Source organism: Pituophis catenifer, unplaced genomic scaffold (genome assembly GCF_029215685.1).
Source record: "Pituophis catenifer annectens isolate HBS135680 unplaced genomic scaffold, rPitCat1.0.hap2 SCAF_1, whole genome shotgun sequence".
Classification (NCBI taxonomy): Eukaryota; Metazoa; Chordata; class Lepidosauria; order Squamata; family Colubridae; genus Pituophis; species Pituophis catenifer.
This window is the reverse complement of record NW_027256881.1, coordinates 134684765-134710541: the sequence shown is the minus strand read 5'-3', so window position 1 is coordinate 134710541 and position 25777 is coordinate 134684765. Positions and strand designations below refer to the sequence as shown.

At 38.7% G+C, this 25777-nt stretch overlaps 1 protein-coding gene across 1 annotated transcript in view; it reads right to left on the bottom strand.

Moving 5' to 3' along the window:
• The window catches only part of GRHL1 (grainyhead like transcription factor 1), a 40500-nt gene extending 24509 nt beyond the window's left edge, over window positions 1-15991 (bottom strand). The window contains exons 1-5 of the mRNA XM_070955383.1: window positions 15776-15991; window positions 14840-14916; window positions 13756-13912; window positions 12459-12570; window positions 10763-10857 (exon numbers count right to left, since the gene is read on the bottom strand). Of these exons, the coding sequence (XP_070811484.1) occupies window positions 10763-10857; window positions 12459-12570; window positions 13756-13912; window positions 14840-14916; window positions 15776-15991 (657 nt within the window). The remainder of the gene's footprint in view (window positions 1-10762; window positions 10858-12458; window positions 12571-13755; window positions 13913-14839; window positions 14917-15775) is intronic.
• Between the last annotated feature and the right edge of the window lie 9786 nt (window positions 15992-25777).

Here is a 25777-nt window from a genome sequence, read left to right as displayed (position 1 = left end):
TGCGCATGTGTAGAAATGGCACATGCCAGAGCAAAGCGAGTGCACGCGCAAAAGCGAACCGGTAACAAAGGTAAGTGAAACCCACCACTGGCACCATGCCCTAGAGTCAGACATGACTGGACAGGGAAACCTTTACCTTCTTTTTTAAAAACTGCATACCCAAATGGAAGTGGGAAAAGAGGGAACAATGCACAAAGATGACCTACTCAAAGCAATGATCAGAACTGTGAACTGCAAATACAAGGAAGAAGGAACAAGACGTTGCGATCCTCTGCACAGTTACTCTCAGCACATTCCATTGAACGCGTTAGAATTTATTTTCAAGGAAACGTGCAGAAGACTGCTAACGCCTGTGCTACAGTCTGAATTATCACAAATGCCAAGTGTGACTGACTCATCCATATGTCTCTCATTTAATTTCATCCTAACCAAACTGGTTATACAGACAAAAGGGGCAACACCTTATTTTGAAGGTCCAGGTAACTGAGTGTGTCACGAGGAAAAAAAAACATCCTTACAGTTGTAAGTGACCTCATAATCTAAAGGGATGCATTAATATTAATTGTAATAATTGAACTGCTTTCCTCCATTTTTACTTTTAAGAGAATCCTACATGATTCTAAATGCTTCTATAACACAGAGGGGAAGCCTGAAACTGCTCCCAGCATCCTATCTGTCTCTCTGGAGACTGCACTGCTGAAATCTATCCTCAAAATGGCCATATTTTGACAGCACATTTTTTTTTCTCTTTGGTACCAAGGTCAGGGCTGGAATGAAAACAAAAAACCTCTGAGAAGTTACATTGCGTCAAACCCTCCATTTAATAAAAAACTCCCAAACTCTGTTACATTGATCAGCAAAATAGCTAAATTTTATCAGTACAATTTTTGAGTTAAAGTCGAATACAAATGAAAATTGAAGCAGAAGTCCTCTGAGAGATTAATTGGTCCAATTTCTACCTTTCAGTAGTCACAATGATAAAAAGAAAATATTAGGCACGCTTTATTTGATGATGTCACCACATCACTGGAGAAGATCTCATCCAGCCTGCCGACTAGTCAGAACTTGCAGCTTTTGACACAGAGGGAGTTACCCATCCTTTGCCACAGGCTGGTTGGAGCTTTCCCATGAATGCATCCACATGTACAGGTAGTTCTCGACTTACAACAGTTTGTTTAATGACTGTCCGAAATTACAACGGCACTGAAAAAGTGACTTATGACAGCTTTTCACACGTGGCCATTGCAGCATTCCCCATGGTCACATGATCAAATTCAGACACTTGGCAACTAACTCATATTAATGATGGTTGAAGTGTTCTGGGTTCATGTGATAACCTTTGCAACCTTCTTGACAAGCACAACCAGTAGGGAAGCCAGATTCACTTAACAACTGTGTTACTAACTTAACAACTGCAGTGATTCACTTAACAACTGTGGCAAGAAGGGTCGTAAAATGAGGAAAAACTCACTTAACAAATGTCTTACATAGCAACATAAATTTTGGGCTCAATTATGGCCATAAGTTGAGGACTTACCTATTATATATATGTGACCATTGTGCCACAGGATGGTACTTGAACTCTTCTAGTCAGGACTAGGAGAATGACTTGGTAGCCCTGGACAGTTGCCAAAATCTTATACTCAAGAGCCCAACAAAGATGTCATCTGGCCAATCCACTGGGCCATGACATGTCCTTTGGTTCCTCTGAATGTACCTCTAGGGACTCAACATTGCGTTCATAAGAAAAATTGTAGGAAATTTATTTATTTATTTATTTATTTATTTATTTATTAAGCTTATATGCCGCCCTCTCTCGGGAAAGGACTCAGGGCAGCTCACAGCAATAAAACAGATAAAATCAATATTAAGTGTTAAAAACCATTAAAACTCCCCTTAAAAATCCCTTCAGTCCAATCCGGCCTGGCGAAATAACCATGTCTTAAGGTCATGGCGGAAAGAGCGCAGGCCACCCAGAGCTCCAGGGGGAGTTGATTCCATAAGGTAGGTGCGCCCACAGAGAAAGCCCGTTCCCTAGGAGTCGCCAGACGACATTATAAAACACTACCTGTTACCAGATGTAACAGATAAACTTAAGGCTGGGATGACAAGCAAAATAAGATCTGTGGTTGCAGACTTTTCCAACCATTTTTAGGTGACTCCTCAATCAGCTTTATAGAGAATGCAAACAATCCACTAAAGCCATTTGTCTGGATAATGCATTCATCCCTAACACAGCAAGTCATCTGTATAAGATCAGTGACACTGGCCATGAAGATATGGAAGCCTGAGCTATTTCTAGCATCTTAGCAGTTCGCACATGCTTTCTGGATGTCCATGTGATTCTGGAAGCCTTTGCACACAGGCATGGGCCTGGAAGGGCACTTCAGCCCCATTGGTAATTGGTAATACAAGCCAGATCCATTTTATTTCATTTTTAAGCTTACAGTGATAGATCAACTACTGGGAAGGAGGGATGAAAAATAAGAGATTATTCCATATTGGGCTACATTGCCTCTTAAACAGGAGTTCCTTCCCTTTCTTCCTGCTCTCTCTCACACAATATTGAGTCTCTGTGCCAACCCAAGATAAGTTTCTTCTGGGCTGCAGGAAATAAAAAAATTGTGTTGCCCTGACTCAGAGTCCTTGGTCTCCTCTTTCCCTACTTCTGGTTTTCCCAACCTTGGCAACTTTAAGAATGTGGACTTCAATTCCCAGAATTCACCAGCCAGCCAATCTATTGCCTGGCTTTGTCCAATCTGCCATATTTTGTCCATTCTGAAGTAACTGGTTTAAGAATACCACGATAATCAAGAGAGAAACACTAACAGTGAGGATAAGATTTGTGGATGATGATGCCTAATTCTATCAATTGCCAGAACTAGTAAATCCCTCTACCACATGTTAAAAAATGTGAAATACATTCCCCATGATTTAAAAATTAAGTTTAAAATATTATTTTAAAATGATTAGAAAGAAATGGTCGATAACTGTCCTAGGTTGTCAATGTAAGAAATTTGAACGTTCTTTTAACTCACATGATTTGGTCTTGTTTTGTTACAGCTTTGTTTTGGTTTCAAATTAATACATATATTAATACAACTTGGGAAAAAAATATTGTATTTAAGGATTTCAATATGATATTGAACTACATTCCTAAATCGTGCATTTTGTCATCTCATGAAGACTTTGACTCTTTTAAGTCTGGGGTAGGACAAAGGATAATTCTATGTAGCTAGAAAAGAAAGTCACCTTCCTTATTTTAAGGAATGGGTCCAAGATATTAATATTATCTATTTTTGAAAAGGATTTAGATTCTAAAAATAAGATGATATGGTATCATGTTATAGGATAAATTTAATGATGGTGTAGGAATTCCATATAGGTATTTGAACTTACCATAGTGATCATTCTTTCTATTAACTAGGGATTGGGTTTTGTTATGTGGAGTTCATTTTAATTACTATTCAGCGTTCTTTCTTTCTTTTTCTTTCTTTCTTTTTCTTTCTCTCTTTTTCTCTTTCTTTCTTTCCTTTCTTTCTTCCTATTCTTCCTTTTTTTCTTTCCTTTTTTTCTTTCCTTTTTTCCTCTTTCTTTCTTTCTTTCTTTCTTTCCTTTCTTTCTTTCTTTTCTATTTTCTTCTCCTTTGCATGGGAATTGCCTTTGAGTCGGTGTTGACTCTGGCAACTGCCTAAACTAGTCCCTGCAGTTCTCTTGGCAAGATTTTCACAAGTGATTTGTCATGACCTTATTCTGCCTAGGATGAGGGAGAGTATCTGACCCAAAGTCACCCAGCTGGATTTGTGACTAAGGCAGGAGTAGAACTCCAAATCTCTAGCCTGATATTTTTACCACTACTCTAGATTGGCTCTCTTCATGATATAATCACTATTTAACATGGTTTGGTTGGGTTTCCCCTTACAAGCTTTGCACTAAGAAATGGAATTTGGCTTATATAAATAGTTCTCAACTTGCAGCCGTTCAAAGTTATAATGGACTCTGAAAGAGCTAATTATAACCCAAATTTAAATTCATGTCTTAGTCCGCCCCCCCCCCAATCATGTGACTGCATTTTGGGCACTCTGCAACTGCCTGCATTTATGGCCATTTGCAGCACCCAAGGATATAGAATTTCTCAGTCTGTGTTTTCAGCAGGTGTGATGGTCTTTTCCAGGAAAGGGTCTTTTGATGTGCACACACTCTCTCTGGACAAAAGAACTCACAGCACCACCTTCAATAGATAGCGATAAACTGATGATAATAATAATCTGTAGTAATAACTTTATTTCTCTTATTAGATAGATATAAACAGACGTGATGGCATATAGTTCAACACTTTTCTCTCTCTAACCCTAACTCTAACCCTAACTCGTAACTTTGCAAAGAAGCTAACAAAGCTAAGGAGCCCACCATTCAATAATTCACCATTTCAAGGAGAAAGACAACCTAGCTTTTGCTCAATACATTTTTAGAGGCTTATTGCCACAAAATACCCCTAAGGCTAATTATTTGGAAACCTTGAACTATGTTTAGAAAAATGATTGTACAGTACTGTGTGCTTGTTTTCAAACCCACTGCAAAATGATGAAGCAATAAACTGCTGTAAGATGCCAAATGTCACCATGAAATACAAACCTTGTAATGAGGAAAGTGGGAACAGTTGAGGAGGAAAAGGAGAGTGAAAACAATCAATATTGTATACTACTTTAAGAACCAAGCTATAAATACATTTGTATTTATTTTTACACAATTGCTTTTCCTAACTTGGTGCTGGCTATCTCACAGAAGGATACCGTCTTGAAGTAAGCTACCCTATGGACTGTCATGTATCTTTCTTAATTTCTTTTTATTCTCAGTAAGTCCTTCAACCTTCCTTTCTAACTAATTCATATTATATCTGTTTCTCTTCTGTTCTCCATTTTTTAGCACATGTTACCTAGTTGACTTTGACTAATCTTGAAAAGGCAAAGTGGGGTATAACTTCCTTAGTAGTTGGGTGGGAGATCATTAGGGTTAAGTTGAGAAGTCTGAAATAAACACCTCAGAAGGAGGCAATGAGAAACCATTTCCAGATGGTTGCCAAGAGTCTATATGGAAGTCAAACTAATCTCAAAGGACTGCTTAGCCGGTTCTTAGCCAGTTCTTCCACTCATCTCCAAAACATTATTGAATTCATGCCTGCCACACATTTGGGCCAATCCAAGTTAACAGTGTTAAATGAAGTTTCTCCAAATTAAATGATGGTTCTGCAGCCAATTCATAATTCAGTATCCTTCATGCAAAACTTGTTATCATGATTTACCACACAAGAAATATAGTAAGGACCTCACTTAAACTCAGCTTTTGTCTCTACTTTCCCTGTGCACAGCACCACATAAAAGTCTTTGTCTGGTAATTAAAAATAAATAAATGGAGCAGTCAAATGAACCATGTAATGAAAATAGTGGAAATTGGCTAGATCTCTTCCTGATAAGATCAGAGTGCTAAGAAAGAATTGCTGCTCTGTCTGCAAGTAATCTGATCAAGAATCACTGTCAAATCTGTTCTCTCTGAAGGAGGAGGAAGAGATTAAATAAGAAACACAGCAATCCAAAATAGTTATGGGAAATCTGTTTTTGCTTCCTGATATTTGATAATATTATACGATCAAACGCAATTAGAATCCTTAAAAAAAAAAAAACTTGGGCCTGTTGACATAGAAAAGGGGAATATTCATTATTGTTCTGCAGCAGCCTTTCCTAACACTTTGACCCCAATATTATTCAACCCCAATTCTTATAATTCCCAGCCAGAAAATAGAACCAAGGATGATTGATATTTTCTGCAAAATCAGGGAACAGAAAGTGGGAAAAGATATTCAATAACATCATACTTTTCTGAAGTAAAGGCCATACTTCTCTAAAAAGGGAGCAATGGACTGCTCCTACGAGTCTTCACAATTAGCCAACCTATGTATATAAAACTCCAATATACCCATTTCACTATAACAAACAGCTATTTTAATTCCTTCAACTAAGGACATTAGGATGGTATAATGATGTCCCTCAACTTTATCAATATATCTATTGAATATTTGAGGAGAGAGGATTGCTACCAATATGTTCATTGGTAGTGTAGGAAAAGGAAAGGCAGAGTCAAGAGAGGAATCAGCCTGGAATCATTATGTTAACACAAGCATTCTAAGTCCAACTCCTCTTGAATTCCATTCACTCTTACTAGCGCCAATTTAGTGCTGAACGTTCGTTGACTAGATTCTTGTGTATAGGGCATGAGCAATAAACCAGCTTCACTAGAATTTAATGTGTAGTCCTGACTCTGTCAATTGCTTACTACCTGACAGGTAGTAAGCAATTGACAGATCGATCCTGGGACACCATGAGGGGCAACCTTAATGACATGGAGCCCAAACTCTCTCATTTCTCCCAAAGGCTCTAGATCAACATCTCATCCTTATCCACCAACTTGCTAGCTCTCATTCTAGCTGACATGAAACAAAAGAACACAGGAATGATGTTGGCCATGTTACAGATTGTTCTCTTTCATGTGCACACGCAGTTTAGGATTAGACTGTCCACCTGCAAATCTGTACCACCACCCCCAATTTGGTAATAAGCCCCATATAATATGTACAATGGTGTTTATCTGAATAGGTATGTATAGAATTGCAGTACAACATGTACATTTTTGGTCATCGATGCCCATGCTCCCTCCACTATCAACTTACAGTGTAGCACTCACATATTCTGCCAGGGTTTAGAAGTTTTCAAACATCCTGCAGCTACCTATCAAGATGAATTATTTGTTTGCTAGCCTTTGGCTCATTCTACCTGTTCTCAAGGATTATTTAAGAGACGCACCAGGTGAATTTGCATGATGCAGAAATGAACAAATAGATGGTTCTTTCAACTTGAGCTCCAATGACTACCGGATTTCAATTAACCCTAAAAAAAGTAGTTCAGTTTAAAAAATAGTGCAATAAAGATTAATGCCATGTATAAGAGGTTGCCATGCAGGAAACCTTGGCGTTTGAGATCTGCCATTTTAAGCATCAGCATATGCTGACGTACTGGAAGGATAAACACATCAGGCTTTACCTGATGAGGAGGGAATATTTATTTAGCAATAAAGATTTGGAACCGCTTCATGCCCATCCCCTAATCACCTCCTCCTCTGCCCACAAATCCTTCTTTAAAGAGTCCCCTGCCAAATTCAACTGTGAAAGACTTCCATTTCCTCTCTTCTGAACATTTGCCCAGATCATCTGTCAGGTGCAGCTAAGAAAAGGGCAACAATCTTGTGATTCTCATGTTTTTTGAAGCATTCAAAGTGGGGTGGGGGGGGCAGGAAACATACTCAACAGACGCTTTCCTTATGTCCTTGCTTGACTGTATAAGGAATACATTGCTCAGTTTTCTGCCTCACCCAACTTTTTTACATGTAAGTCATTTTAATTCATTTTTTATTTATTTGTATCTTGTCTTTACTATTTTTTACTAACAACACAAGGTGGCAAACATATCCAACACACCTTCCTCCTCCAATTTTTCCCACAACAACCTTGTGAGGTGGGTTGGGCTGAGAGAAGGTGATTGGCCCAAGGTCACCCAGCTGGCTTTCATGGCTACGGCGGGACTGGAACTCATGGTCTCTCATTTTCTAGCCCGGTACTTTGGACATTATGTTTATTTATATAAAGGCCTAGGAAGCCCCTAGATTTTGCAAAATAAATATAGTGCGTGGCAACAGCCTACGGCTTTGTTTGGAAGTATACCCATCTATTAAATGACACTTAGAAAGGCAAAAGGCAAGTGGTATGTGCAGAGATGAAGCAAACAGGTTGAGAGAAAGTGGTTCAACACACCAAGAAAGTGAATTATTCAAAGCTAAACAGAGATTTTAATCCAGGTTTCAGATTATGGTTAACATATTATGATAACTCTCTAGAACAGGGGTGTCAAACTCAAGGCCCACGGGCTGGATCCAGGCCTGCGGGGTGCTTAGATCTGGCCTGCGGGACCAGCCTGGAAATAGCAAAGGACCAGCCCACAGTGCCTCTGCCTCCCTCACACCCCGTTTTTGGCCTGGACAGCATCCTGAAGCACTCTGCCACCCAAAGCGGGGCACGGGAGGCCCACGGAGGACAACTACAATGCCCTCAAAGAAATTCAGTTTGACATCCCTACTCTAGAAAGACTGACATTGCAGTCCTAAGAACTGTTAGTTGAGAACAGATCCTACTGAAAACAGGACTTCCTTCTGATTAACTATGAAGAATATTATCCTCTGAGTTATATATACAATACTGCCATCAATGCTAAGGTTTGTGTACATGGCGTTCCAGTGATGTTCAATTCTTCAACAAATAACTCTTGATCTGAATGCAGTTTAAAACTGCTATGGAAACCATATTCTGAAATGTTGCAGTCCTTTTTTGTACACCTGTTACAGGTACTGCAGCTGAGGGAACAGGAAATGCAAGGTATTCTGGAACTCTATTTATACTCTAGGTCTAGGATATAATAGCAAGAGAATCTTGAAAACCTGTCAGAGTTTCTCTCTGTTACTAAACAGAACCAAGTCAGGATTATCATATGTTTCCTTATTCCATCAGGGCTAAAAACTGATGTTTACTTAACACATCCTTCCTCAAGGCTGTCTCCATATTCCCCTATATGTACACATAAATATATACACACAAGGAGGCTAGAATTACTAGCCTGAAAGTCTTAGCATACTGGTCATATTCAGGATGCTATTTTTTGTACGTATTTCTCCTAAATAGAGGGATACACGGAAACGTGCAAGACAGGTTCTTCCTGCAAGGTTCCTCTAGCAAGAGGCAGACCTTGAAAATAACCCAGCCCTAAATTCTACAGGAAGGAAAGCAGTGCTCTTGAAATCCAGTGGCAAATCCAGAGGTTTATTAATATAAAGAGTATTTTTTTTTAAAAAAACTAAATAGACACACATTTAGTTCCCCATCACAATTAAGTCCTCTATCAGATCAAGATTCTATTAGCTCCAAGAGGATTCCTGGTAAAAAGATCCTTTCCATTGCTGCCTTTTCCATGATCTATATTTGCTCTTTATATGACTCATAGCAGATTATCCATTGGACCAGCCTTTTCTACCCAAATTCATTCTTACATACATTGGGTCTTCAACTCACCTATTCAGCCAAAACGAACAAAGATCTTTGACTATATTGGTTAATGTTTATGGGAATTTGAGACTAATGCACCTGGACAGGTACCAGTTAAGAACATTGATAGAAGAGACCTGGGTCACTGCTGCATCTAAGACTTGCATCTAAGACTTAAATTATTTCAGAATCATTTGAGAATTCTTTTAATATTTCAAATAATTCTGAATATCTTTTTTTTCCAAAGTTGAGAATATTTTGAACGAACCAAGAACCAATCGAGATCAAACCGATGGCTTGAAAAACCCTTTGATAACACAATTTTGGTTATTGTTCATTGATCAAATTTTGCTTCCCTTTTGAACATCTAATAAATATGAGATTTATTTGTGTATTTAGTTATATTTATTAAATTTATATGCCACCTGTTCAAGGAGACTCTGAGTGGCAAATAAGGTTGCCCATCATTCTCTGAAAGCTCCATACAGAAACACAAGGAAAGTTCCATAGGTGACATCACCATAAGTCTATCTAGTGATATTCACAGAGCAAATGGAAAATGAGAGATGACTCCATTCGATTGATATGTAAGGACACTTGGTGGAGGAGATGGACTGTTTGCAGAGGACTACAAGTTCCAGCCTGCAAACACACCTCTGTTTAAACTGAGATGACTGAAAGCTATGTGTTTGAATAGGAGCAGCAGTCTCAGATGCTGAACCAACCGCCTTGTCTTCTGCTGGAAGAATACCGAAAAGGCCTAGTGCACTTTCTGACTCCTGTTCATTCACGCTTTTTTGATCAGACTAAATCCAGAGGCAAGGGGGAAAAAATAGTCAGAAAAGGGTCACCTTTTCGGGCTTCGTGCCATTTCATAACGCTTTCATCAGCTTCAAACTTTATTTTCCCAGAAAGCTTTTGGCAATTATTTATTTATTTATTTATTTATTTAGTCAATCATATATAAGATAACAAGTAAAAGTATAAACATAATTTGAATACATGAAAATAGTAAGTAAAAAGGAAAATTAGGACAGGGACAGTAGGCACCCTGGTGCACTTATGCACACCCCTTACAGACAGACCTCTTAGGAATGGGGTGAGGTCGACAGTAGACAGTCTAAGGTTAAAGTTTTGGGGGTTTGGGGAAGAAACTACAGAGTCAGGTAGTGCATTCCAGGCATTGACCACTCAGTTACTGAAGTCATATTTTCTGCAATCAAGTTTGGAGCCTTGAGTAAACTATTTCATCATAGTTTGTTATTAAGAGAGCTACGAGCTTAATTTTTGTTTTCTTCCTAGTGTTTTCCACAAGAGAGCTTCTTACCTATGTCAGTGCTGGTTTTTTTGGACCAACCAACTATTGATTCATTGGTAGTGACAGGAATTGGCCAACCAGCCTGTAACCCAAGCCTGATGTCATAGGCTAAGAGAGAGAGAGAGAGAGACTGGCCCAAAATCACCAGCCGGCTTTCATGCCTAAGGCGAGACTAGAACTCACAGTCTCCTTGTTTCTAGCCTGGTGCCATACCTACTAGACATAACTGGTTCTCAACTTAAGCTTTCCCTTTCTTTCATTAATACTCAGAAGGGTCATGAAGGAAGAGCCCTGGCACTTACCTTTGCTTCATCATTAATGTCCCAAGTGAAGGAGATGGCATTATAGGCTATCTCTTCAATATTATTTATGGTGTTGAAGCTCTCCTTATAATCAGCTGTTGACAACATAAAGGAAGGAAAATATATCAAAATAGCTTAGTTGACTGACAAACACAGACCCAAATTAGGCGAACAGTCATTTTTCTTCTGAGCTATCTTAGAGAAGACAAAAGAAATCTAAATGTTTCTCTGGGCACCCCTTTAAGTTTTTATTTAAGTACAATGCAGGAAATGAAATTAAGAAATAGCAAAGGAGACAGGCAATACCTGCTACCTTTGTCATGCCTTCAATTCTCCTTTAAAAAAGGAGTTAGACAGCACAATCAGGATATGTTGCTCTTCATAAAAACTGATAATAAAGGAAGATTTGCATGTGCGTCTCCCTTTAAGTGCTAAGCATTAATCCCCACTTTTATTTACAAGAGGAAAAAAAAAGATTGACTGCAACACAGCCTTCAAACCCAAGGAGCTGGAAGTGGGCCAATCACAGCTTGGCTGTAGGCAGATGGGTATCTGTAATGTCATCTTTCATCTCCTTGCCCAAAATGTACCTAAGGCTTGACTTCTGCCAGCGACTCAATCTTGGAACCTGTTCTGCAACCTCAAAGCGTCCTTTCAGATCTCTGACTAAGAAGCAACAGCAGCTTTGCTCATGTGAAGAGTGCCTTTCCCCTCTGCACTAAGTCGCCACTTCTGATCCATACATTTATAGAGCCAAGAGGCTCCAGGATTGATGGCATGAACAACAGGCAACATTTGAGGCCAGAGGGGTTTGGGAATTAAGAATGAAAAAAAAAATGCTATTTTTGGGGAAGAGGGATAGAAGAAAAAGAGGATTCTAAGCGGCAATGACTGAAAATTTAATGAAGTTCAGAAAATAGGATTACTCAAATTCCTGCGATGTTCAGATATGATAAACTTGATATAGGCAGGTACTGCGGCACAAAACTGTAACAGCCGCAGCCACTTCTGTTTGAGCAACATCGCAACCAGAAGCTTGAAACACAGTCCACCCAACGAACCATTCTCCAGTTTTCAACGTTAGAGATTTGTTCTAACATCCATTGCAAGTTTAAACTTCTATTACTCAACTGTGGACCCATTTGATCGATCGATCGGTTGGTCAACTGACCAAGTGACAGAGATTGGTATATTTGTTTATATCTGTAATTCTCTCCCAAACAAAATATTCTGATGGGCAGTTGGATTTCCATCTAACCAGTGTTGGGATTCAGCCGGTTCGGGCCAGTTCGGGCGAACCGGTAATTAAATTGCTGGCTGGCTCTGCCCCGTCCCTTCCAGGAGTTCCCATGTGCCCCATTTTGGCTCCCAGGTAAGTGCAGGGAGGCCTACTAGGCCCAAAACGGGGTGCAGGGGGGTGGCGTCCCCCTCCCATGGCCCGTTTTTGCTCCCAGGGGGGTGCAAGAGGCCGAGTGCTGCCTGTCACACACCCTGGCCACGCCCACTCCAGCCCGTCATTTTAGGGCAGACAACCGGTTGTTAAATTATTTGAATCCCACCACTACATCTAACCTCAAAAGAGGGCCAGGCAAGATTGGGAACCATTGACTGAAGATGGTCCTGAGCTCACAAGCAAACACAAGACCTGAAACCTGCTAAATTGTGTTTTGGCACCTGCTGCTTGAGAGCTTCTTACCTATGTCAATGCACCTTTGTTTAGCTGTGTGTTGCCTGGAGTGCCAGTATTTCCAGTGCCTGAGCTGATCCTCCCGGCTTTTGTCCTCAGCAAATACAACCATGATGACACTCTGCAAAGAGGAGGAAAGAAAAAGGTGGGGGGTGGGGGGAAGCAGAAAAGCTTCATTAACAGAATAGCTATATGGTGGGGGTGGCAGAGGGGTGTGTGTGCCCGTTTTTTGCTGAAGGGTGGACAGCTATTACCTAGGACTAGCAACTCTGGAGATTTATCTCTGCCCTCTGTATCTGTGGGCTCTGAGGGACAAGTGAAGTGAACTTTCCAAGTTTAGAAGAACAAGCTTCTCAGATTTGAGAACAACAATGGCAGACACAAGGAATTAACCATGAAGGGTGCTCAAAAACCAGAGAAAAGCATAAAGCACTTCCTCCATCTATAATCCAAAACAGCAACACCTTTCTTTCAAAAATATCACAGGCTGAAAAATAAAGTTCTGGAGATAGGCCTACAATGGCAGCAAATGTAAAAATCCTCAAGACAATAACATAACAACAGTTCAAGAAATCGTAACTTGGAATAGTTTAGGAAGCAGCATAATAATAAAATAAAGGAATATTCTTGTTAAATAGGCTGATAACATTCTGCCTTTCAATGGTACTTGAAGTTGTTCCCTACGTTCTTCCAAAAGAAAGGAAGAACCTCTATTTATTTGGGAAAGTTAGAAATAAAACCTGCTCTTTGCAATGAGGATTACTAAGTATCACTGAGGAAGTCTGGTTCATTATAAGATCATAATAATCGGTTACATGCTTTTGCAAAAATCAAACCAGCCCAGCCACAAAATGTTGTCATTGTTCATGATTTTATACTTTTTCATAGATAGGTGTTTTGATGTATGTGAATATTATTAATGAAGAAGGTAGTAATTATTTATCAGCCTGATCTACCTAGCAATCACTGTCAAGAGCATAAAGAAAAAAATGTACACTCCTAGTCCAAAAACTACTGGACTAATTTAGATTAACACTACAGTACAGTTTCCCAGACTACAAGCAAAAAAGATGTCTTTATATTCTAAAGAAAAACTTGCTAAAAAGAGGGGAAACAAGTTGATGGATCAGATCAAAGTCAATTAAGAACAGTTATGGACTATTTATAGCCTTACAAATTATGGGTAGCCCATAAGAAGTTTGGGTCATCCACAAACAAATTATTTCCCCTCTTGCACAGCAGAAATGCTATTACCAGCCTTTGCCATTTGTTTCTCTCCTATACACTTCCTTTAATTGTAACTCACTCTAACTTTACTGATGGGTTGATGGATTCCTTCACCACCACTAATTTCCTTCAGTGTAATGGGATAAAACTGGCCCTTGTTTAGATAAGTCATCGTATTATCTCCTGGCTTCTGCCGAAGTGATTTTGAAGCTTCCAACGTATATTCAAAGTTGTTCCTGGAAAAATTCAGAACAGGAAGTTTTATAAACAACTTATTGCATGAAATCATCCAAACATAACAATCCCAATGTGCTAGATATTAGAGCTGAAGACTCAATAGTGGGACTGACCATAAATGGCACATATGTGAGAAATACAGGATTGGAAATTTAAGATGACATCACCAGGATCCACTCTTATAATTTTAGGAATGAGGCAGAGGATTTGCAGACTTTAAAAATGCCACCAGAAGTATCTAGAATTTGGTACACTGATTTAAAAATCTGATGTATCAAGATTGCTCAACTGCTGTGAAGATGTTACACTCGCTAATCTGCACTTGGGTTACAGTATTTTATATTTGTGTAGAATGATGCTGCATAGAATGTGATAAGAGTAAAATAACATTTATATAATGTTTTCGAAGCACCTCGTTTTCATTGTCGGATTAAATGAAACGCTCAACTCTCCTCCAACTTAGAGACATTGTGACTAAAGTGACGAAAAGAGCACCTGATATCCACTCATGTGTTTGTGGTAGAAGCATTATCTGATTCACAGCTCACTTTCTGTGGTACACCAAAAGAGCAATGAAATACATTTCCACAGACTCAATATTAATCCACCTGCTTTCCTTTGCGAGGCCACACTGCTTTACAATCCGCAATGCTAAACTTTTACGTTTCAAGCCGGGGGGGGGAAGTACCGATACCTCATTTTACCTAGGCACATTCTTGTGTACGTGTTCTGATTCAAGTGATATTTCCAACGGGATTAGGGGCGGAATAGCCAAATCTCACCACTCGGGGATTCGGTCTTTCATTTCACAAAGCAGAGCATGAGCAAGAGGACAGAACAAATGTGAGGTGTGCCAAGACAAGCTTGCAAGAGCATCAGAATCCAGTTGTTGTGCAAGAACTAAATTTGCAGGGAAATACACTTACCCAGTAATGCTTTCAAACACATAGTCTTCAGAATTCACATTGGCCATCCGAAGATTCAGTTCAGAAGGGAAAAAAACCTGTAGATGTTCATAAAGATTTCAGACAAACAGCCATTTTTAAATAGTACTACAGCACTAAATTTATCATCAATAGACTATTTGCTGACACCCATAATTCAGATACAAAACAAGCTTAGTCTAGAACCAAGGTAACTCATGTATCACACAAACAATTTGCTCACATTCAAGGTGAGTGAGCCACGTCCTGTAAGGTGAGCCATGTTCTCTTGTTAGCAATTCCATACTGTACAGAAGTTGCTTTTGTTTTAAAATTAGAATTATATACCCATATCCAACCTGTAAAAAAATCTTCTATTTCTAATCCATTGGACTGAAATTTCAGGTTTACATAAGAATTAAATAGGAACTTGATATCCATGTGCAGATTAGTGAGCACACTCAAAATCAGAGGGGAAAGGAGAAGGAATGTCATTGTTATTTATTCTCAGAGCTGGGGTTAGTCTCTGCTTTTAAAATGGTCAACATTCAAGTAGCCAAAATTCTGCATTTTTAATCTTTTTCCAACATAATCTCATTATGTTTACTCAAAATCTATAGTGATTATCTTACATGAATGTCTATAGCAGAGTCTGGACAATGAGCAGGGACAAAGGATGACATCTGTTACGTCAAAGTTCTTATAAATATTCTCATCTATTATTTTGTTAACAAAAATTCTGTTACTTTTACTGTTTTTATTATATGTATAGTCATAATTTGCAACTGTAAGAACTCATTTTCATAATTCTCTGGAAGGCCAATTGTCTACCCAAGATCACGTTCCAACATTATGTTGTTCAGCTTTTCTTCATCACTACAGAAGACCCAGTTCTAGGCTAAGAACCCAATAAGCAAAAGATGCAGGTTACTTCTGTACCTCTTGCACACCTTCTTTAAAAGACTCTGAGAAGGTGGAATCAGGAGTACGTCGCTGGGAATTTTGAGGCTGGCTGTTGGTGCTAAACTGGTCGGTGTTGAGACTCCGATCTAAAGCTACCACCCTCTCCGGCGCTTCTGGGTGATAGACATTTGGAGGAATGCCCACAGTGAAACTGTGTGACTGAGTTTCTGTCTTGATAGAATGGGTGGGCATAGATGCAATGGAGACAGTGACTGTAGTATCTGGGGTTGTCAGGTGGCCCCTCTTGTCCATGCCCATTTGGGAACTGTGTGGAAGGACAATATTCAAAGGCATGTTTTTCAAGACTTGCACTCTGTTCTCCCCAGCAGAAATAAGTGACTGTTCCATCAGGTTTGGCATACTGTTCCTAAACAAACAAGAGAACTGATTGAGTGGTAGATTAAGCGTATGGCAGAAAGAATCAATTTCAAGAGGAGAGACGCTAATGCCGAAGCCTGTTTGATGTTACCTTTCCTCCGTGAATTATTCTCCTATTGCTACCAATGAGCAAAAAACTAATCCAGACTACACATTGTTGGAAGAAAGACAATAGAAATACTAAGCACTGAGGGAAGATTTCTGACCTGTCCACTTTTGTTCCCCTTTTTTATTTTCTTCAGACTAGAGATAAGGGGGCAAAACAGATGCATATAATCTTTCCTTCAAACTTAGCATTTTTGAATATTGGGATAAGTCCTTTGCCCTCTTTAACTGGTGACTATCTTTCAGTTCCTGGAATCTCTCAGAAATTCCTTAGCACCATCCTACAGTTGGTATGTCTAGCTTGAGGCTTTACACTAGCAGTTGTAGTCACAAAATACACATTTTCATCAGAGACCCAGTATCTCAAGTAAAGGCAGTGCAACTATAAATTAAAAGCCAAACAGGCAAATCTTCTAATGCTCGTATAGTCAAAGGCAGCAAGATCACATTGCATAATTAGTTATAAAAGCACCATCAGAAACTACTAATAATTGAAAGATTCAGGTTATAATTGAAAAAAATATCTAGCTATGAGAAATGCGACACTTTTCTTCCATAATGTTCAAATCTGAACCTGAGAGAAAAGCCAGTGGCAGACTCTTCATTTCAACTACGTTTGAAGAAATCACAGAATTCTGAGTTGTAAAGGAGAAACAATAATCATATCCCTGCCATTTTTCAAAATTAAGCTGCAGCATTTTCTATAGATCTGAAGTGATAATCTGGACAAAAATACAGATGACTTTTGGGACACGCCTAGTGTTTGAATTTTCTCTTTTTGACATACCCAAGTTTAGTCATATAAGCCAGACACTTTTTTATTTATGTTAATCTACCTATAGTAAACTGAGAACAAGAGTGGAGTTACATTTGTATTATATCTGGATAAACTCAAGCTTTAAACAACTTGATAAAGTCTCACTGCGTTCATATCTTGCACTAATTAAACCATAACTTGGTTGATTGGTTTTGCCATAAAGTAGTGTGATTTGGTAACACAATTATTGCAGCTAACCAATTTGTATAAGCTAAGATACTTTGATTTAATCAACAGCTGAGGGTAAACAAAATCTTGGTGTCAACTCACTATATAAAAAACCAAATCTCAATGTAGTTAAAAATTATTCCTTTCTTTAAAAAGGATCCTGGCTTAAAACAGGTATATTACCCATTTCAAAACTGAATACTGAACCTTTTCCCATGATCTTGATCAGACTGGTCTACATCTGGTTTCATTGTAGAAGCTTTCCTTTCCCGGGGAACCTTGGAATATAAAATATATCAATTACTTTATTAAAAGGACAATAACTAAGCACAGTTTTTTAGGATATTAACAATTACCGGAATACGTTGTATCACAAATACATTTTAAAAGCATAAGTATTTGGCTTGGAGATACCAGCTAAAAACAATCAGTCTTGTTTCAAAGCTAACAACTTCAGAATTGTTTTATCAATCAAATAGGAGATTATGGCCAAGGTATTCTATTTGTTATATCTCCTATTTCAGTTTAACATTTGCTTTTAAGACATGATGCAAATATTGTAGTAATTCTATAGTCTAAAAAAAAAATGATGATCACAGCTTTAGTAAACATGAAGTAGATTATCTGTACTTTAACAACATTTTTTTACAAAGCAATTTGCTTGTTAGCTCAGTATCCTCCAGCATGGAAATCTGCTGTATCAGCAGCACCTTTGCATCCAAACAATTTTGTCTGCTGAACACAAACCATATAAATGACAGTGGGAACACCCTCTTTAAGCAGCTATTTGTCAAAAAGGCAAGAATGTTGTACAAAATGGCTTTAAGCACAACTTAGCAAATCAGAGGGGTGTGTATGTGTGTAGTGCTACCTGAGTCAAGAAGCACTGGAAAAATACAAACTCAACTGTAGGCAGTGCTTTGTTTGCTTGTAAGCCAACCATAAGCCACCTTGGAAAGCTATCATAATCAGAACATAGAATTTTCAGGGTTGGTCTATATATTTCAGGAATTCTGTGTTGAAACTCCAGGTCCAATAGACTATTAAAAAATGATGATGGTGAGATGATGATGATGATGGTGATGATGATATGATGATGACAATGACGGCTACATCACCGAATCCCCAAGGATTCTTGGCAGTTTACAGAGAAGACACATCAGAAAAAATATGCATAATAATCATACATATACTTAATAATGCATATACACTGCTTTAATATACAAATACGTAAAATAAAATCAACCAAACCAAACCAAAATAAAATACAGCCACAAATGCCTTTACAACAGCTCTCTTCGGTCTGACAGTTAGTTCTGAAGAATGATCAGTACTCATACTTGTATTGGGCTTATAACCCTAGGTAGGGAGGAGAGAAAAGTAGGTAATGGTAAAGGTTTCCCTGTTCAGTCGTGTCCAACTTTAGAGTGCGGTGTTCAGCTATTTAGGTCTTAATAGTAACATGAGGCTGACAGAAATCCATACAATTTACTGTTGCTAACCCCAGCGTAAAGAATGTGAATTAAATTCCAGCAGTCCCAAGCTCCAATGAATTACCTTATAGTAGTCATACAAGAGGCCCAAAGCAGCTGCGCTGTCCTCGTCCCCGTTGATGCTCATCATGGCTTTGGTAGCTGCTGTAAGGGGGTTTTCAAGGAAGGACTTCCAGGCTTCATCCTCACTAGTGTATGGTCGCCTTTGGGAATAGAGGGTTTCATTCTGTAGAACCAAGACAGGCCTTTTGCTTGAGAGAGAAAGAGAAAGAGAGAGAGACTGAACAAAGCACAATTGCAAAGGAGCTGAACACAAACTTTGATTGGCATCCAGAAGATAAAGTATTTCCCCCACCCGTTAAAGTTGTGTGTGTGTCAGATTACAGTGCCCTTGCTGCACACGGGTGAAATCCAGCACGTTCTGACAGGTTCTGGAGAACCAGTAGCGGAAATTTTGAGTAGTTCAGAGAACCGCCAAATACCACCTCTGGCTGGCCCCAGAGTGGGGTGGGAATGGAGATTTTGCAATATCCTTCCCCCAGGAGTGGGAAGGAATAGGGATTTTGCAGTATCCTTCCCCTGGAGTGGGGTGGGAATGGAGATTTTGCCGTATCCTTCCCCTGCCACGCCCACCAAGCCACACCATGTCCACCAAACCACACCCACAGAACCGGTAGTAAAAAAATTTGAATTTCACCACTGCCTTGCTGCCACTGACCACATTTAACATGAATCTAGGAGTTGTAGGTTGTCTTACATACTAAGCCATAATGGTCAGATTCAAACTTATTCAAAACAAACCACATTATGATTTAGGATGAAATGTTGGATGGCAATCTGAAGGGTACCCATTATCTGACCCATCATCGTTAACTGGCATAGTCTGACTTGATTCACACTCAAAGCTCACAAATAAACACAATATTTTGTAAGCTGTGCATATCTTGCCTATTAAATTAATAGCTTACACCTTGGCCAGGCTCAATTCATTCTGCAGCAAAGGGCCACTGCATACAAACAAAGACACTCACAGACTGTTTCCCAGCTATGAAATTTGACATTCAACTTTATTATTATACAATGCACAGTATTACTAGCCCAATTCTATCTTTTTAGGAATCCAAGGAGGCAAAATATTTTCATTTTCATTAAACTTCGGAAATTATACACAGTGACTTAGGAATGTTGATCCCATTCATTTTCCAATGTTCTTCTGGGACCATGAAACTGTAACTTTTACATGCACTGGAATTTCAGTATTCCCCATCAGCCTGGCCAGCCAAAATTTGGAGAAAGTTTAGAATATTGGAGGGATTTATAACCTGTTGTAAGCTCAAAAATTGATTTGGTCTTGGAATGAGCCACCAATGAATATCAGATTGGGCCATGACAGAAAGAGAAATTTAATGTCATGATTTAGGTGTGATGCAGTTAGCATGCTTATCACCATTATAGTTCATAATTTTCCACTTTGGCCTATTAAAATTTCAAATTTGGTGACAATTTATGGAGCAGTTCTGCTTACTGTACCCAAATGAGAAGGTCAGACAGCCCTAGGACCCTGCTTGCACACCTCTAACTTAGAGATTTCTTATGTGCTTTAAGGATGTACAGTAAGGACCTGCTGGTATCTGCCTGACATCAAATGAGATAATTAGTCAAGAGTCCTCCCAGTCATGCCTGAGGATTTGAGCTACAGGTAGATAACAGGTATAAAACCTAGCTGGAATTTAATATGTAAGAGACATTTGTTTTTACACTAAATTATTATCTCCCACTAAGTTTAAAACGTAAAGTCAACATATTTCTAGAAAAAGCTTCAGAGGAGTTAATTTTTGTAGAACAAGTAATGCGAACTTGAAAAGCAAAAGGCAAACACACAAACCTCTATTTTAAAACTATCAACTTGATTTCTGTGTTTTGGATAGAGTCTCAGAGCTTTCTCTCATCTAGTGAGCTAGAACAGAGGCCCCCAATCTTTGGGGCACCAGGAACCGATTCCATGGAGAAAGATTTTTCTGCCGACCAGAGGGGACGTAGTTTTGCATGGTGCCTGCATCCCATGGTTGGAGCTTTGCTTGTTTCTGTGGACTGGTGCTGGTCCACAGACGGGGTTGGGGACCCCTGAGCTAGAACACAGCAATTCAGAGCCACCTGTAGCCTCACCTGTGCTGGATACATTCAAAATCTCCTCTAGCCAACAATCTTATCCCTATCAATTCAACTGGTGTAGAAAACTGTGTAAAAGGCAACACCAATATGACCATTTTTGCCCTCAAAATCCACATTTCGGGTCCAATTCAAGTGAGACTTTCCATTTCTGGTGACTCAGACGGATTAAACTCAGTGGTCTGTCTATGTCTTATTTCAGCATGCACACTTATTTATCTATTTATTTGATTTCTATAGCTATCCAGAATCAAGTTGGGTGACTACAGAAATCAAAGGAATGAATGAACAAACAAACAAACAAACAAACAAACAAACAACATGCGTAGAAGGAAACTTGCACAGAGTAATGCCCACTATCTAAAAGGCTTTCTTTGGCCTGGTAAATGTGTTAAAAATTTTCAACACATTTTTAAGGTAATTTCTAAAATGATGTTTATCCAATATCTGCTTTGTCCCTACGGATGAGATAATGCTGCTTGAGCTGGCTTTAAACCAGTTAAGACACAGTTTGTCCTTGAGTATGCACATGATTTGGTTAACACTTAAGACAGAATCAAGAGTTTTGCTTCATACTGTATATTTCTGGAAGGGCTGGAACCACATGTAAACATATGATACTATCAGTTCTTGAAGCAAAAGTAGCAGAAACCTACAAAGGACACTCTTTTTTGTCAAGCACTATCGTTGGGACCTATAATTTCCACAATACCAAACCAATAGTTCCCAAATATCTAAATGCCACCTGGCTGGAGAAAATGGATATCACTCTTCATCACACATGTCCCTTTTTTAAGAAAGGATAAAATGTGGCCCAGATGATATAATTGTTGGTTTCATAATTCACTGAATAATCATTTCTACAAAGTACTCATACTGGATTCTACATCAACTTGTAGAGTAATAATATCAAGAGGAATACCACAAGTCTCCAGCTGTCCAAACTTTATATTAACGAACTGTACCCAGATGATTAGCAAATTTTCAGATGGCCCAACCTAGAAGGGGTTAACAATTTAGAAGAGGAAGAGAAAAGACCTAGTCAGATTTGAACAGTGGGCCAAAACAAACAAGACAAAATTTAATTGGGAGATTTGTGAAATCCTAAAGCTAGGGAGTGAAACAAAAGGGTATAAGTATAGGATGGGGAGCACTTGGCTTGGTAGTAGTATATTTGAAAAATATCTAGGTGTTCTGTAGAAGATCATAAGTTGAACATGAGCCAATAGTTGTAATGAGGTTGTGAGGAGAACAAATGCTATTTTAGACTATATTAACACAGAGTGCAAAAACAGAGCATAAAGCACAGGAAGAAATTGTCCCAATCTGCTCTGCTTTGCTTAGATAACATTGGAATAGCATGTTGTTCTTGGCACTGTTGTCTAAAAAGGACATCAGTAAATGAAGTAATTCAGAACAGGGCAACCAAAATGGTGAGAGGACGGGAAATCAAGTTCTGCAAGGAACTACATATGTTTGCGTGCAGAAGAGAAGACTGAGGGGACATATGACTGTAGACTTCAGGTTGTCATACTGAGGAAGAAGTAGAATAGTCACGACTGACCTGGCGGCAATGATCTGAACCAATGGCTTGAACCACACAGATTCAGGCTATATATTAGGAGAAGTTTCCAGCCAGTAAAAGCAGTCAGCCAGCAGAACAGCCCATTTCATGGAGAGGTATATTCTCCTTTACAGAAGCCATTGAGCAACCTTTTGTGCAAAGTACTTCAGTAGCGAGGCACAATAAAATAACCTCTTAAGTCCTTTCCAATTCTATCATTCAAACTTTCAGATTATAGAACAGAAACTGCTTCATTTACTCTAGGTTATAATTTGTGTTAGAGAAGGCCAGAAAATCACTTCAGATTTCTCTGAAGTTTTCAATCTGGATAGAATTTATTATCTGGGGTGGAAGCCAGTAGTCGTCTCCACTGCCCCATAGGACAATCGTGTGGAATTTCACACAGGATATACCGTTCTTTTCTCCCACGTTACTTACATAGTATTTTCATGAAAATTCTCAGCAGAGATATCTAAAAAATGGAGGCATGGTGTAATATTTACTATTCTATTTCAGCAAATCCCAAATGAAACAATGGATTAAATAGTATTTTAAATCACTGGCCAGCTGGATTAAGCCAAATTATATAACCTGGTGAAAGGTATACAGCCTAAGGGGTACTTTGGGATTCATCACCATTCCTGAAAGTCCAAATAATGCCTGTCAAGCAATATATTTTTCCCACCTTCACCTGATTTACCATCTGTACACTCTTCTGAAAAAGGATTTGTCCTATTAAAAATCCGCAGGTAACATGTAGAACAGGCTACTGCTCTTGAAAGAGCTGAGATGCTTTATTCAGTCCATTTATTGATTTGATTTGATTTGATTTGATTTGATTTGATTTGATTTGATTTGATTTGATTTGATTTGATTTGATTTGATTTGATTTTTATACCGCCCTTCTCCAACAGGACTCAGGGCGGTGAACAGCCGAGATAAAACATAACATATAAAATTTAAAAAACAGTTTAAAAGACATTAAATAATTTAGTTGTGAACAGTTACTGTCTTCAAAATCCATGTTTTAGAAGTCCTAAAATAGCTAAAAATTTAAGTCCATGATGAAAATCTAAGTTCTAATGGTTACTTATGGTTACTTATGCAGAGATCTGGCTTTGAAGGATGACTTGGAATGTGTGTGGGTGTGCATGTTAGGCCAGTCAGCATTTCCTTAAATCAAAAGCATATTTTCCTGGGATTGTATGTCTACCACTGTGTGTGCCCATGGAAAGAGACAGTTTAAGTAACTGCTGACAGGTGCAATGTCTATTCCAAATAACCTTTTCTCCTTTAAATTAGCACAACTCTAAATCCTTTATTATGTGGAACCATGACATTATCCATTTTCCTTTCTCATCCTGTCTGGACATCTATTAGTTTTATGAGTCACATCAAATATATTGAAATAGTGTCTTCATTGGCTGAAATTACACTGGCATCACCAAGAACAGATTTTTTCTAATGGCAGAAAGAGTAATCTAGAAATGGGGTATATTTTAAGCAGACTCACTGACCAATTGTTAAACATCAGACAAGATCTTGATTCCACAGGGTAAATGCAGTTGTTGCTTTCCGTCCTCTTTCTCTACTAATTCCTTTGCCTGCCTAATATCCTCCTTAATCTATTATATGGCCAAACTAAAATTCTACTTGCTTCAGAAGTCAAGGCAGGTCCATCATTTACAGGTTGTTCTGCTATATTTAATGGAACAGTTAAGATTACCCAGTTGCTTTTTGATGTCCTTCATCTGGAAGCTCTGCCCATACAGTCACCAAGGATTCCCAAAATGTGTGAGAAGTTCTGTGCAACACTTTCTACTTAATTCCCTCCCTTATCCTCTAACAAAGAGCCATGAATAATATGCATGATTTCTCTAGCAGATTAAAGCTGCCCTCATCTACATAACAACCACCCAGTGATTAGTAGATGTTGCATCAAGATTATGCTCCTGCCCGAAGTCTCCTATCTTCCTATGCAAGCTGTTGCAGTTTAATAATAAATTTAGGATTAATTAAGTCCAAACAGTACAGTTTTAACAGTACAGTTTTATTATTTCTACTACTTCAACAAGAAAGTCATCCATCTCCAAAAGACATCTGCATTATGAAATATTTTGATGGACACTAGTCTGCCAAATAGGTATAATCAAAAATGTATTTTAAGTACAAAGTCTTTTATTTAAGAATTGTCCAACACCATCTGTAAAGTTACTATTGGCTGAGAGCAGAGATATTCACTTACCGGTATATGGTTTAATAGTTTAAATTAAACAAAACATGTCCGAAAGGTGCCTTTTCAAGAGGCAACAAAGTCTAATTGCCTTTTGAAAAAGCACTTTTGGGACATCCATGACCTGGATGACTGAGAATCTCCATAGACACTTAAACAAAACATGGTTTGTTTAATGAACCACAGCTGAAGGGGTGGGAGAATATACACCGTACTAAGCAGCTCCTATAGTGGTTTAGTGAAATAGGTGAAGCACAATCTGTGCAGCATATGGAAGAGCACACCAAGGTATTTAATATACCAATGAAGTGTTTTCCTGCTGTTGGAAGGCTAGGAAGAGCTGTAAAAGGTTCTATTAGGGGAGATTCTACCAAAAGCCACCTCAGTTTTTATGAGGTGTTTGAGCTTTTGAGGTCCTTCACCTCTTTTTCAATTACTTCTGCTTAAGGTAGAACAAATTTCATCCAACACCTCAGTTGGAATTAGGATTTGGACATGAATTCAGCTAAGTGGTTTCCTACAATAGTGATTTAAAAGTTTGCGAACTTTTGCAAGTTCAATATTTCTGCATAATATGATATAAAGCAGTGGTTCTCAACCTTTTCTTCAACACAGACCCCCTTTAAATATCTTTTGTGGCCATGAACCATGGCCACAGACCCCCAAGATTTAACTCAAGATTTAAATCATAACATTTCTTCAAGCCTTCACAGGCCCCTGTGATGATATTGCCCCCCCCCCATCCAGGAGTCCATGGATTACAGGCTGAGAGCCACTGACCTAAAAGATAATCTGTTCTCCACACAATTCCCAAAACTAGATAAAGACAACCCAATTAAACAAATGAGTCAAGAGGTTTGTACTTATTCATTTCTGGGTAAATTATTATGATATTTGACACAGTCATAAAATGGCCTAGTAGCAGCGAAAATTATGAGATGGTATTTTTTTTTCCTAAAAATAATGGCCCTGTAATTTGGTCTCAACTGGCAGATCCCCAAATTATACTATTGCTAATATATAAAAAAGGCAAACTCATTCTCATTGCATC